A 12,906-nucleotide genomic window follows, 5' to 3' on the forward strand; every position below is an offset into this window, starting at 1 on the left:
CCAACAATCTCACCTCAGTCTTCGTAAATTTTATAAACCATCACCATGTCTTCCTGGGTAGTTACTAGAGTCTCCCGTAGCCTTAGCGTACGATCTCATCCCTGCTTCATGCACAAGACTCGTATAACTAATGCACATAATTCATTGTCTAGTTTGAGTTCATCCGCCAGCTCTCTAAAGATCCGGCCAATATCGTTTTCGGCCTCATCCGCGACAAAGTAGCCGTCAAGTCCAAGGTTACCGCTAAAATCGGCCAGAAAAATATTCATATCATTCAGGCCGACACCACGGACCCAATAGCATTAGCAGTGAGTTAATAAGCAATACATTAAAACCGAAGTCCAAACTAACCTAAAGATTTCGTAGAAAGCAGTTCAGTACATTTCGGAGAAAACCAATAGCGCCCTTGATTATATCATAGCCAATGCCGCGCTTCAATCTAAGACTGCACTAGTTAGTTTTAATACTCTATAAGTTCTAGGCAGAGTACCCAAGATCACTGGTCAGTTAATTCGGGATTAACTTCTCCACAGGAGCCACGATCCAAACGCCCTTGAACAAGATATGATTAAACACTTCCGAGTCAATACCATCGGCGCCGTCCATCTTTTCAATGCTTTCATACCCCTGATTCTAAAAGGTCGGGCGAAGAAAGTGATTGCCATCTCCACGGGCATATCAGACCCTAAGATAACACTCAAAGCCGATATCTACCAAGCCGCATCCTATGCAATAAGCAAGGCAGCCCTTAATATAGCCATAGCCAAGTTCAGCGCCTTATACCGTAAGAAAGACGTACTCTGCATAGCTATATGCCCTGGTGCTATAGACACTGGCAGTCTTAATATTAGTTTGTGGTTGTCTTGATAGGTAAAATAGAATACTTTTTGCTAACGTTTCGATAGAAACGGAGGAGGAGGGTCAGTTGGCTATAGCTATGTTTGGGAAGTTTAAGCAATATTCCCCCACCTTCCAAGGACCTATAAAGCCAGAACACAGTGCCAAATCGGTCTTAGCTCTCGTGAAAAAAGCTACTGTTGACAGTGGTTATACAGGCGTCTTTCTCTCCCATACAGAGTCTAAGCCCTACCTTTAAGACTATATATAACGAACTGGGGTTGTTACCTATCCTAAGGGACCTAGAGCAGTCTACATAACTGCTAGGCAGTAAAGATTTCTTAAGTATAGGCAGAATTCGCCCTACAGGGTAGACTACTCTCAGTTTTTATGACTAGATGTTACGGACCATGCGACATGAGGGGCCGCAGGGGCCGCAACCTACAGATGGGCCACCAAGAGCCAACCGTTCCTAGGAGAGGAACGCAGAACCAGATCACGTGAACAACGGCCGGAATCAGCCTCTGATTCGCCGTGTCAAACAATACTGCACTAAACCACGAGACGGCTAGCGCGACGCAAGAACGGGCGTTCTTTCTACCGTCACCAACACTACGCCATAAGTGCAAGTAACCGGTAAAAGACCCACGTGACCAACCTGGTGCAGGAAACGGCCACGCTTTCACACGTTCCGGAATTACGCCTGGAATATGGGAACCTGTGAACTCGCACGTGACCACAAGGTATACCAGAGGGTATACCAACGGGTAGATGGAAGGACACGATCTGGTATACCACCAGATGTACCTTCTAGTATACCACACCACGGAGGATTAGATATATAAGGACACTCCTTTGCGCACATGTATTTAGTTCTTCGCGATCAATCAATCTAAGTTACTACAGTATACCTTTGGATTACTCTTCATTCAGTTTCAACTCTTGTGACAAACATACTACGAGTAGGGGAGCTCTTCGGACTGACCTATTCGGCGCACTACCTGGCGCATCCTTCGAAGTTACTCAACAAGATCCGAGCCCGTGTAAGGCTTAGCACAGCAACGGTACGATTGCGAGTCGATACTTGAGGATTACGAGTGATAGACATCACGCACAACCAACGACACAGAGAACAACTGGTAAGTTGTTTACCAACGATCTAACCACTCACCGTGACCAGTTAGCAACGCGTAACACTAGACTGCTGAGGATTTTCTTCGTCCGATTACCACTAAATTTTTAGAAGTTCTAAGTTTATATCTAATCTATATATAGTTTTATTTCTAAATATTACCGTCTTCTATAATAATCGTACGGGTTAACCCTAAATCATCAAAAATCAGAAATCTTTTCAATAGGGTACAACCGGAAGGGCCTACTTTTTAGTTTTAGACTCATACAAATTTTTTATAACAGAGCTTATATTTACGTATAACCCCTAAATATATACTATTACTTTATAAGCTACTTTCCCTAATACTTTCATATACTTCCTAAATTTAATTACTACTATAGAGAAAATATCTCTATCCTTATCTAGGAGCTTTTTACTCCTCTCTATACTCTGTCTATTCTTATCTGCTATAGCTGTAAATCTGCTGTATAATTAGACTAGGTTACTATTTATCTTTACTCTTTCCTATATACTATTCTATCTTATACAGTATCCTAGATTTAATAATATCTCTCTACTCTCTAGCCTTAATTACTTATTACCTTTACTTTTAACCTTCTTCTTTCTTATCCTCCTTCTTTTAATCTTCTTTCTCTTTATTATAATAGTATCTAATATTATCATATATCAGTATATCGTTATATCTATTTTATAAAGAAGAATATTACAGAATACTAGTATACTGTCTATAACAAGTATATCTTTACAAAACTATCTAGTTCAACTAGCTTATCTAACTCTTTATCTTCTTCTCTCTTACCAGAAGAACAGATCTAATTATTTACTCGCTCTATAACCTGTTAGTAGTTCTATTACTAAGGGCCTAACTCCTAATACTTTACTATAATTAACTCTATATAATTATAATCTAAAGAGTCTGAGTTAATATCCTCTACTATTAATTATTTTTTCGATTAGCTTAAAGAGCAATACCAGTAGATCTTTTAACCTTCTAATTATACGGTAGAGACTATTAAGCTTAATAAGGCTATCCTATAGCTTCTTTATATAAGATATACTTAATATCTAGTAGGTTAACTCTCTAAGACCCTCTATATATTAATCAAGCCCTCTGAGTCTGATTCTCTTAATCCTCTATAGGTAATCTATTAAGCTATAGATAGTATAGCTTATACAGTACAGAGGATTACTAAATAATATAGCTATCTAATCTATATTAAGGTTATCCAAACAGAGATTAATCAGGCTCCTTATCTTCTGCTCTAGGCCTAGAGATAATTATCCGTTATCTTATATCTTAGTAGCAGATTATCTATTTCTTTACTTATATACAGTAACCTACAGAGCCTTCTCACTCTGCTTTCCCCTATTATTAATTTAACTACTGCTAACAGAAGGTATAGAATACTCTCTGGTTATTAGCTATACAGTTCTAATCTTAATCTTAATTACCTATTCTGTATAAGAATAATATTAATTATATAAGCCTCAGCTCTGCTGCTCTTCTCTCCCTATTCTACTTCTAGCTAATTAAAAAGGCCTATCTTAGCTTCCGTCTTAAGCTATTAAATTAGTAAGTAGGGGCTAATAAATATAGATTTACTCTAGTCTGTATACTAGCTATTCTTAGCTACTCTTATTATGAATATTATACAGATATAACTAAGATCCAGTTAAAGATATAACTAGGATCTAGTTAAAGATATAACTAAGATCTAGTTAAAGATATAACTAAGATTTAGTTAAAAGGCTTAGTAACCCTAAAAAACACCGGATCTTCGGTATACTAGGTAGCCGGCCAGATCTTCGGTATACTAGATAACCGGCCGGATAGCTAGATAACCGGCCGGATAGCTGGAATACTAGCTATCCGGTATAACTATTCTAAGGTTAAATAGGGCCTTCTTTCCTTTAGAAATAATAATACACATCAATCAGAATCCTCTATAATCAAGCAACTAAGTCCTTAATCTTATTGATTACTCAGTAATCAACTATCTATAATAATTCCTCCTTTATCTATATTCCCCTAAGCCTAGTAAGACCTTTGCAGTCTTATACTTATACAGACTAATATACCCTAGATTCTTTCCCCCTAATTCTCTCTCAGATTATTAAGCTTACTTACTTTATAGTCCTTAGCCAGATACTCTAGCTTATTCCCTATACAGAATAGATTATCTACTACTTCTAGATAATCAGACCTACTATAATCTTAATCTTCGAAGACCACTGACCGAACCGTCTTTAAATGGCCCTTGAGGGTATGCTGCAGGCTGCCCGTCGCTATGTCCCAGAGCCGTACTGTACTATCATCAGAGCCAGAAGCCAGTAGCCGGCTCCCGGGCGAGAAGCCTACAGACCTAACCCAAGGGACCTGGTGCAGTCTACCTGACTGCATGGCGGTGAGGAGCTCTTAAGTATGGGCAGTATTCGCCCCACAGGGTAGACTGCAAGCACTTTTTCTAGAGTAGACTGCAAGCACTTTTTTTTGTACGATTAACCTCAGATTTTTACAAGTTCTAAGTTTATATATAATCTATCTCCAGTTTGATTTCTAGAAGCTACCATCCCCTATAGCAGCTGTACGAATAAACCCTAAATTATCCAAAACCTTAAATATTTTTTGATAGGGTACAACCGGGAGACTCCACTCTAGGGGTTTAGACCCACTTTAATATCTTAGCTAAAAGGTGATTATTAACGTACGACCCCTGAATACATATTATAACTTTCTGAGTTACTTTCCAGTACTTTCTGATTATCTCTAGTTTTAAACCCTTAATTATGGAAACTAATATTCCTGCTCTTATACAGGAGATTTTTACTCCTCTCTATACTCTACCTATTCTTATCTGCTATAAGTGTCAATCAGCCGTACGACTAAGCCAAGTTATTACTCATTTAATCTCTTCTGCACATAAGATTTCAGCCAGAATTGCTTCTAAGATCCAGGAAGCCCTTCCTACCCTCTGGCCACAGTTACTCACTACCTTTACATCTAACTCTATCCCTAATTATCCTTTACCTTTTCCTTACCTTCCCCTTTATTATGATGGTATTCAGTGCCAATTTACCCCTACTTATCACTATATCTGTTGTACGACGAAGGTTATAAAAGAGCACTGGCGGACGTCCTACCAATGGCTTGCCTAAGCTATCTCTACAGCTTCTACCCAGCAGCTCTTAGAGAACCGTACGCGCTCAGTCTCTTGCCAACGTCTCTATCGCCGAGGGCCTTACTCATACTATTTTACTGTGACCAACCCTGAAGTTAGAGAGTCTGAATCAGACTAATTAGATCCTGCCTCTACTATCCTTGATCAGCTCTTCAACCACCTAGAAGAGCAGCATCAGGAGATCTTTCAGCCTGCTGATCGTACGATAGAGGAACTAGAGCTGAATGAGGCTACACCATGGCTTCGTCGTACCCGGTGGTCCCAGTATCTGTTGAACCAGCATCCTGAGGTCCTCTATTCCTTAATTAAGCTACCTGAATTTGATGCTATAGATCTACTGTCGAGAATCCACTAGGCTATAGACAGTATAGCTCGTACGGCACAACAGATTGCCAAACACTGTAGCTATTTGATCCGGGTCGAGGTTGTACGTACTGAGCTTGACCAGGCCCCCTATACCCTCCTCTAAGCCTATATAGACACTGAGACGATCAGTTCCTATATTATACCTTAGCAGCAGATTATCTGTTTTTTTGCTCGTACGCAGCAGCCTTCAGAGCCCTCTTATCCGGCCTACCCTTACTACCGCTTTAACTGCCGTTAAGCTAAGGCCTGGGAGGCCCTCTGGCGTCTAGCTAGCCGATCTAGCTCCCCCGATCCGTATAAGAGTAATCATGAGCCTTTAAGCCCGTCTGACACTAGAAAAACCCTGTTTTACTTTCAGCCGATCGAGAATGCCTGTCTTACCTTCTGTCTGGAGCTGCTGAACCAGCGAATCGGGGCCGATAAGTACGAATGCGCTCTGGTCTGCGCCCTTGCAGTCCTTGGCCGGTCTCGTACGGGCTGGTATACCCCTGATTCCTTTTCTCCTATCTTATCTAGGATTATTAAGCTTGCTCGCTTTATGGTCCTGGGCTAGGCTCTCTGGCTTGATCCCTACGCGGAGCAGATCGTACAGCAGTTCAGTAGTAATTCTACCAGTACCAACTTTGATCTTGCCAGCCTACTGGATGACCCAGAGTATCAGCTCTCGTATGACGACGAAGGATACCAGAGTCCTTCCTCGCCAATCGCCCTATCTTCTCCCTACTCCTCCCCTCCCCCCTTCCCTAAATATAGTCGGGCCCAACAGGGGGGGGGGTGGTCCGCATTAACAAGGCTTGGCAAGGGGGGGGGTGTTGGCATTTAAGGTTTGAACCCAACACCCCCCCCCCCTAAGTACCTTAAATTTTAGTATTTTGTGATTGGGTCTTCAAGATCTTTTAATAAAATAGGTGAAATTATCTTTCTATCAAAAAATATTTGTAGATTTCTATGTAGAAGAGGCTAACCCTAAGGGGGGTAGTTTGTATAGGAGATTTTTTGATGGGGGATGCTAAGGCTAGGTCCTGCGGGTAAGCTATACCACTTTCAGCCACTTCCCTCAGGCCCTAGGGTTTAGCCTTAGTAATCTGGCACTCTAGGGTTTATAGGGTCTAGAGTAAGATAGCTTATAACTAGGTAACTAGATAAGCTATTCAAATAGGGCTTTTTATATTAGCTTGATAGTAGATCTAGCTATAGGCCTAGTATATAGAGATTATATAAGCAATCTCTATATAGGCAGTATAAGCCTAAGTAGGTTCTTTAGAATGTTCTATAAGATAACTAATCAATTTTACTCTAGTATAGTAGCGGTAGTCTTGGTTGGTTAACCAGTTAATAGACCAGTTAATTAACCAGTTGATAGGCCAGATAGTAGGCTAGAACGTAGGCTATAAGGTAGGTAAGCAGCCAGCTTGTAATGATTACTAAGTTGTCAGGCTAGAGACCTGTAACTAGGCAAGGGTATCAGATGGTAGAGATCAGATTAGACAGTTAATATTCAGACTGATTCCTGAAGAGATCAAGAATTCTGAATAATTATAGGATCTTAAATATACTAGGGTTTGGGTAGATCTCGATATATAGGTGGCTCGAAGAGGATTCAAGTACGGATTGACATCGAACGCCTGGGGTGCTGTATACTTCCAAATCCTATAATATAGTACCTAAGGTAGGCTACCTAGTATAAAGAGCTGTAGCAACAACTGTTCTATTAGGGCTAGGCCTGTATACTGTTTACAATAATCTTAGAGAAGAATGAGTTGTTTATATCTGTCTACCTTGGTTTCCTGCAGGAAAAAGGTTATATACTATCACGTAATATCAACTAGGCCCTGGCCCGTTATACCTAGGGGGTCTACCTAGATCGATACACTATCTCGGTAATATAGTATCTTAGCTTATATAATTCAGTAGTAGGCTAGGTAGTAGGTTAGAAGGTAGGATGGCTAGTTGATAGGTTAGTTAATAGGCCAGTTGATAGGCCAGTTGATAGGCCAGTTGATAGGCCAGTTAATAGGTAAGCAGCCAGGTAGGCAGGTAGATACGCTAGTATTAGGCTATAATCTACTACTAGGCTACTACTAGGCTACTACTAAGCTACTACTAAGCTATTCCTACCAGGCTAATACTACTACGCTATTACATATTATTAAGAACAGATCAGGCTAATTAACTGCACCTAAATTGATCTACTACCTACTACATAAATCTAACTACTCACTATAGCCATGGAGATCTCCGTAGCTGCTAGCAAAGCAGTAGAAGACCCAGGCTGCACCTACCATCTCAGTATCCAATTTCCAAAGAGGGTCTTGGAAGGTCTCAGGCTCCCATACCTTAGGCAACCAATCCATACTAAAATAAGGTATACCTAAGCTTGGCTGCTTAGTAAACGATAGATGGCAGACGGTCCAAAACGATAGGAGTAGCCTAGGGGCCAGACACGATTTACCCTTATTGGTAAGCAGAGGGCCCTTACAGAGCTTAGTAGGTAGATAGCACCTAAAGCAGCAACTATCTACCTGAGGATTCAGGCTATCATCTAGCTGCTGGATCCACTGTTGAATATCAGGCCTTTGGTAAACAGGACAGGTAGTTAGTAGATGCCTAAGGTCTGGCTTGGACCCTCGAGGCTCTCTTCCTATATAATAGATTAGTATTATCAATAGATAGATAGACAGATAGATAGATAGGTAGTAGGGTAGTAGGGTAGTAGGCTTACCTAGCCACGCGATGAAGCAGACCAGACACTGCTCGTTCATCCAGAAATAAATAGCCCTTGGTAGTAGCTCACCACCCTTCCAATTCTGCCGATGGGTCTGATATACCCTATCTACTACTGCTGATTGGGTAGCTAGACGGTCAGCGCAGAGATCACACTGCGCCCAGGCAGGGTCGCATGATTCTAGGGCTTCTGAATCGAAAACCCTAGAGATTACCCGCCGGCGGCAGATCTGTTCTAGCAGATAGCTTTGGAAGTAGGCCTTCTCTGCTGTCTGAGGTACTGAGCTAGCCTGAGGCTGCTGTAGCTGGTAGGATTGTACTAGGCAGTAGGACCACGCTAGACTATCAGGTGATCTACCAGCTCTACCAGATTCCTGTATAAAATTAGTCATCTCATAGGCACCAGGTAGGAAGTGGATGACAAGATTAACATCAGGAAAATCGTAGCCAGCCCCTACTCCACTAGTAGCTAATAGGATAGGGGTTCCTGCCCTAAAGCTTCCTAGCTGGCTTAGCTTATCCTCATCAGATAGCCCAGAGTGGAATCTAGCTGCCTGAGGCTGTAAGGAATCAAATAGCCCATCAACCAGCTTTTTGGTACGGCAGAAGACCACTACCTTTGCAGTAGCCCTAGGGCCAAAGGGACCATTGGTAGCCTCAAATTTCTTAACAAACTGGCTAATATAGCTAGGATATCTAGCCTCATCTAGCCTAGTAGGTAGGGTTTGGACCCTATAGGCCATCTGTGTCAAGAGTAGGCTAGCCCTAAGGGTATAGGGCTGATTACCTAGCTGAAGCATATCAATCAGCTCAGTCTGCAGATGGCTTGGTAGAGTAGCTGAAGCAAAGACCATAGGAACCCTAAGGGCTAGAGCATGCCAGGCACGCTTCATAATTGGCCGATAGCTCTGGGATAGAGGAATTAGGTGACATTCATCCCAAATTAGCCTAGCTAGTCTTCTTTGGGCAATTAGAGTACTAGCTAGATCTAGGAACCTTGGGTGAATCACATGTTCAACTTGGACTAGGAGGATCCTACACCCACTAGGCAGAGAGTATAGGGAAGGCGACCAAGCAGTAGGCCCTAGGCCTAAGGTATCTGCCTTCCCTAATAGATCTAGCTTCAAAGAGATCAGTGGGATAACTATAATAGTGACCTGGTTCACAAAGAGACTAGCCCCAAATAGGAACAGTGTAGTCTTCCCTGCAGCAGTAGGTAGGATCAAGAAGAGATAGGGTATCTGCTTCATCATCAGATAAAAAGCCTCTTGCTGCTTAGAGCTTCGGAAGGTAGCCTGCCGATCACTAAGAAACTCCTGAAGTAGCTGGGTTAGAAGGCCTATATCTACCTGGCTACTAGCTATCAAGGGTGAATAGCTAAGCTGGCGGATTACCTGGCTACTATCAAGAGTATATATATAATCAGACGATTGGATTGGCTGTTCAGTAGCTGCCTGAGGTACTCTATATAGGCTCATGAATTCATTGAATTGACCAATCGAGACCCTATCAGTAGGGCGGTCAATACCAGGGCGGGCAGGATAGTAGAATTCAACTACTGGGCGGTCAAGTGGTAGCTTGAGAGCTATAGGGGCCTTAGGCTCCTGAGACAGAATAAGGTCTACTTCTGCCTTAGGGATTAGGCGTAGGCGGTTATAGAAGAGAGACCCTAGGACTAGCTGATCAGGTGCTATACCAAGATAGGTATGCCACTGCTGGCTAAAGCTAATTAGGGCAGATTGGATATCTGCCCTGATGCCCTGGAAGCTAGTCAGGGTTCTGCCATAGATAGCTAGGCCTGTAGCCCTACTATGATTCATCTGATCTGCCCCTAGGCCCTCATAGTCAATCTTATCAATAGTAGGATCATCTAGGGTATCTGATAGGCCTAGGCCATGCCTAATAAACCCCTGTGCCAGATGACGCCAGATTCTGATATTGATTCGCCGAGTAAGCAAATCACTAGTCAGAGTCTTTAGCGTATGAGATAGGACTTTGGATGAGAAGGGCCTAGCGGTTCGATAGTCCCAGAAGAGTAGAAAGTGAGCCTTAGGCAGCTGGTTTTCAAGAGAGATTAGTAGGGCTTCTTCAAACGGTCTTATATAGGCTAGATAGGCTAGGATAAGATAGGATACCGCTTGTGGTAAAGCCCTAACTGCATCCTTTTCCTGGCCAGTTCGGGAGAAGGTCTTTGAATAGGCTAGCCGGACTAGGAATATATGATTCACAGGGTCTAGGAAGAGATTCCTAGGGGTCTCAGGGGTATTTTGCCAGATTATCTGACTAATCTCAGTACCTCTAGCCGGTGCACCACTAGTTATATGACATAGGGTAAGAAGTACCTTTAACCACCTACTACTAGTCTCTAGATAGGAGAGGGCCCTAGATCTAGAGAGTTCGATAGTAGGCCTCTGGCTATTATCTATAGCCTGAATTACCCAGTTTGGCTGTGCAAGGGCCTTCTGTAGAAGAAAATCATATGCTTCCTGGCTAGAATAGACAGAAAGGACTGACCAGTTAGCAGTAGGATTATTGATATCCTCAAAGCTAGAAGCCTTTTGAAGATCAAGTGTCGGCAGGATCTAAATATATATATAGGTTAGTAGGTTGATATAGGGTATTGAGGGAGATATATATAGAGATAGCTTACCTCTTTAAAATTAGCAAATTCTAGGAATAGCTCATTTGATAGGCCTAGGGCTAGCTGACTGAGCGATTTGGCTACTAGAACCCTAAGGTCCTGCTGAGAGATGGTTATATGACCATAACGAAGGGTGTTCGGCCCTATTAGGCTAATCTTCCCCAGAGAGGTAGAAGCCTTCATAACAGCAAAGGCCAGCCCTCTTAGGACAAGCACATGACCAAGGGGAGATTCTGATTGGGCAGTAAAGTACTGGCGCATCCAGTCTCGGATAAAAAGGGCCATTGAACTATCTAATTCACTAGCAGTAGCGAATTTGATGGTATGTAGCCAATATAGGACAGTCAGCTGGTGGGATTTGATAATAGCTGAATAGGAGTGGCTAATCTGCTCTAAGGGTTTAAAGCAGTCCCGTGAGTAGTCCCGGCTATAGCAAGCCAGGAAGGCATATAGGGGTATAGCCATCTGGTTAGTTATATAGCACTCTATTAGCTGGAAGATAAGCCTGACAACTAAACCTACCCCCTTTTGGACTAAGGGGTTATCAAATATTGCCTGAGGTAGCTCTGGAAGAGTCTCATCTTCTGAATCAGTATCTAAATCTGAATTATCGATAGGTGATAGAGAGGTAGATGCCTGGTCAGGTGACGGTAGGCTAGATAGAAAGGTATCTAGATCCTCTAGGGCTTCTCGCTGGCTAGGGTATAGGGTATATAGCCTCAGATAGCTAGTCAGGCTAGTTAGGCTATTATCCTCTTGGTAGCGGTAGGTTCGTAGCAGAAAGTTGATAAATGCCTGAAAGATGTGGCAGTACTTCTGCATTGATGCCTTGCTTTGTAGCGAGCGTAGTGGGTGAAGAGATGCCTGGTTGGTAGGATCCTGACTAAAGCAGTTTAATGCACTAAGTGACTGAATCGAAGTAGACCGAATTAGTGTATCACCCTGGCTCAGTAGGCGGTAGAGGATAGCGGATAGCCAGGTCATATGATCAGGATTCTCCAGAGTAAAGAGCACCTCTAGGTCAGCGGCATCTCTCCCACTAAGATAGATTGGGTACTGGCTATCAGAGAAGAAGCCTCTAGCCTCATAGGGCTCGCTAGTAGCCTGAATAACACGTGACTGCTTCAGCGATTGGCGGAGAGTATGGAATGTCTCTAGGAAGGTAGTTAAAAGAGATGGTTGTAGGTGCGATTGATCTACCCTTAGACGCTGGCTTGTAGTAGCTATTGATAGCTCTCTTGAGCGCTTTCGGGTAGGCTGGGTAGGTAGCAAGCAAGATTGATCTACTACAGTAAATAGATAGGCTGGTGGGTGTAGTGCTTGGACTAGGCAGGGAGTTATCTCTAGGTCCTGTGCGTAGTAACCACGGATTGAGTGAGCGTGGAAGATATGATCTCGCATGGTACGCTGACTCAGACGAATCAGGTTGCATTGATTACATTGTAATCCAGGCTGAGGGGGCTTCAGGGTCGGAATCGGAGCCACTGGCTGGTCGGAAGTAATTATATGATGGGCTGTGGCTAGACTTGCTAGATGTAGGGTATCTAGATCGGATTGGTTGAGGGCGGTCTCGTGGTGTAGTTTGGTGATATGATGTAGAATCTTGGTGTTATGTAAGGCTGACTGGTGGGTGGAACAGATAACCAGGCCATACTGTTGATTGTAGGCTAGGTAGGGGGGGAAGAACAGACGACATGGTGATAGACAGTTGCAGTAATATATATTGCAGATTCGTTATTGCAGATTGGTGGATTGTGGGGTATCAAATTATGGCTGGTCAGCAGGCGATATATATATTGTATCAGTATAGGGTTTTGCAGATCGGTGCAGGTCTCTATTAGAGATCAGGCTTACTAATCTTCGGGGGCTGGGGCTTATGGATCTGCGGGGGCTGGGGCTTCACGATCTACAGGGGCTCGATAGATCGAATGGATCCAGGCCAACTAATCTTTAGGGGTTTGATTATTCTATTGGTGATAATCAACCGCTATGATCGATTACTGAGTCAGGAGTATAGTATATCG

General features: G+C 42.8%; 1 protein-coding gene across 1 annotated transcript; it reads left to right on the forward strand.

Annotated features, from left to right (window-relative positions):
• Window positions 1-45: 45 nt before the first annotated feature.
• N7509_003033 (uncharacterized protein) lies at window positions 46-1,096 on the forward strand (the record flags this gene model as incomplete). The annotated part of the gene is made up of 5 exons (XM_056627670.1): window positions 46-87; window positions 153-308; window positions 482-486; window positions 534-784; window positions 906-1,096. 5 exons carry the CDS (start codon window positions 46-48, stop codon window positions 1,094-1,096), a joined length of 645 nt encoding a protein of 214 aa, XP_056493465.1.
• Between the last annotated feature and the right edge of the window lie 11,810 nt (window positions 1,097-12,906).

This window comes from Penicillium cosmopolitanum (genome assembly GCF_028827165.1).
Source record: "Penicillium cosmopolitanum strain IBT 29677 chromosome Unknown utg000004l:1.0-4361866.0:1.0-4365735.0, whole genome shotgun sequence".
Classification (NCBI taxonomy): domain Eukaryota; kingdom Fungi; phylum Ascomycota; class Eurotiomycetes; order Eurotiales; family Aspergillaceae; genus Penicillium; species Penicillium cosmopolitanum.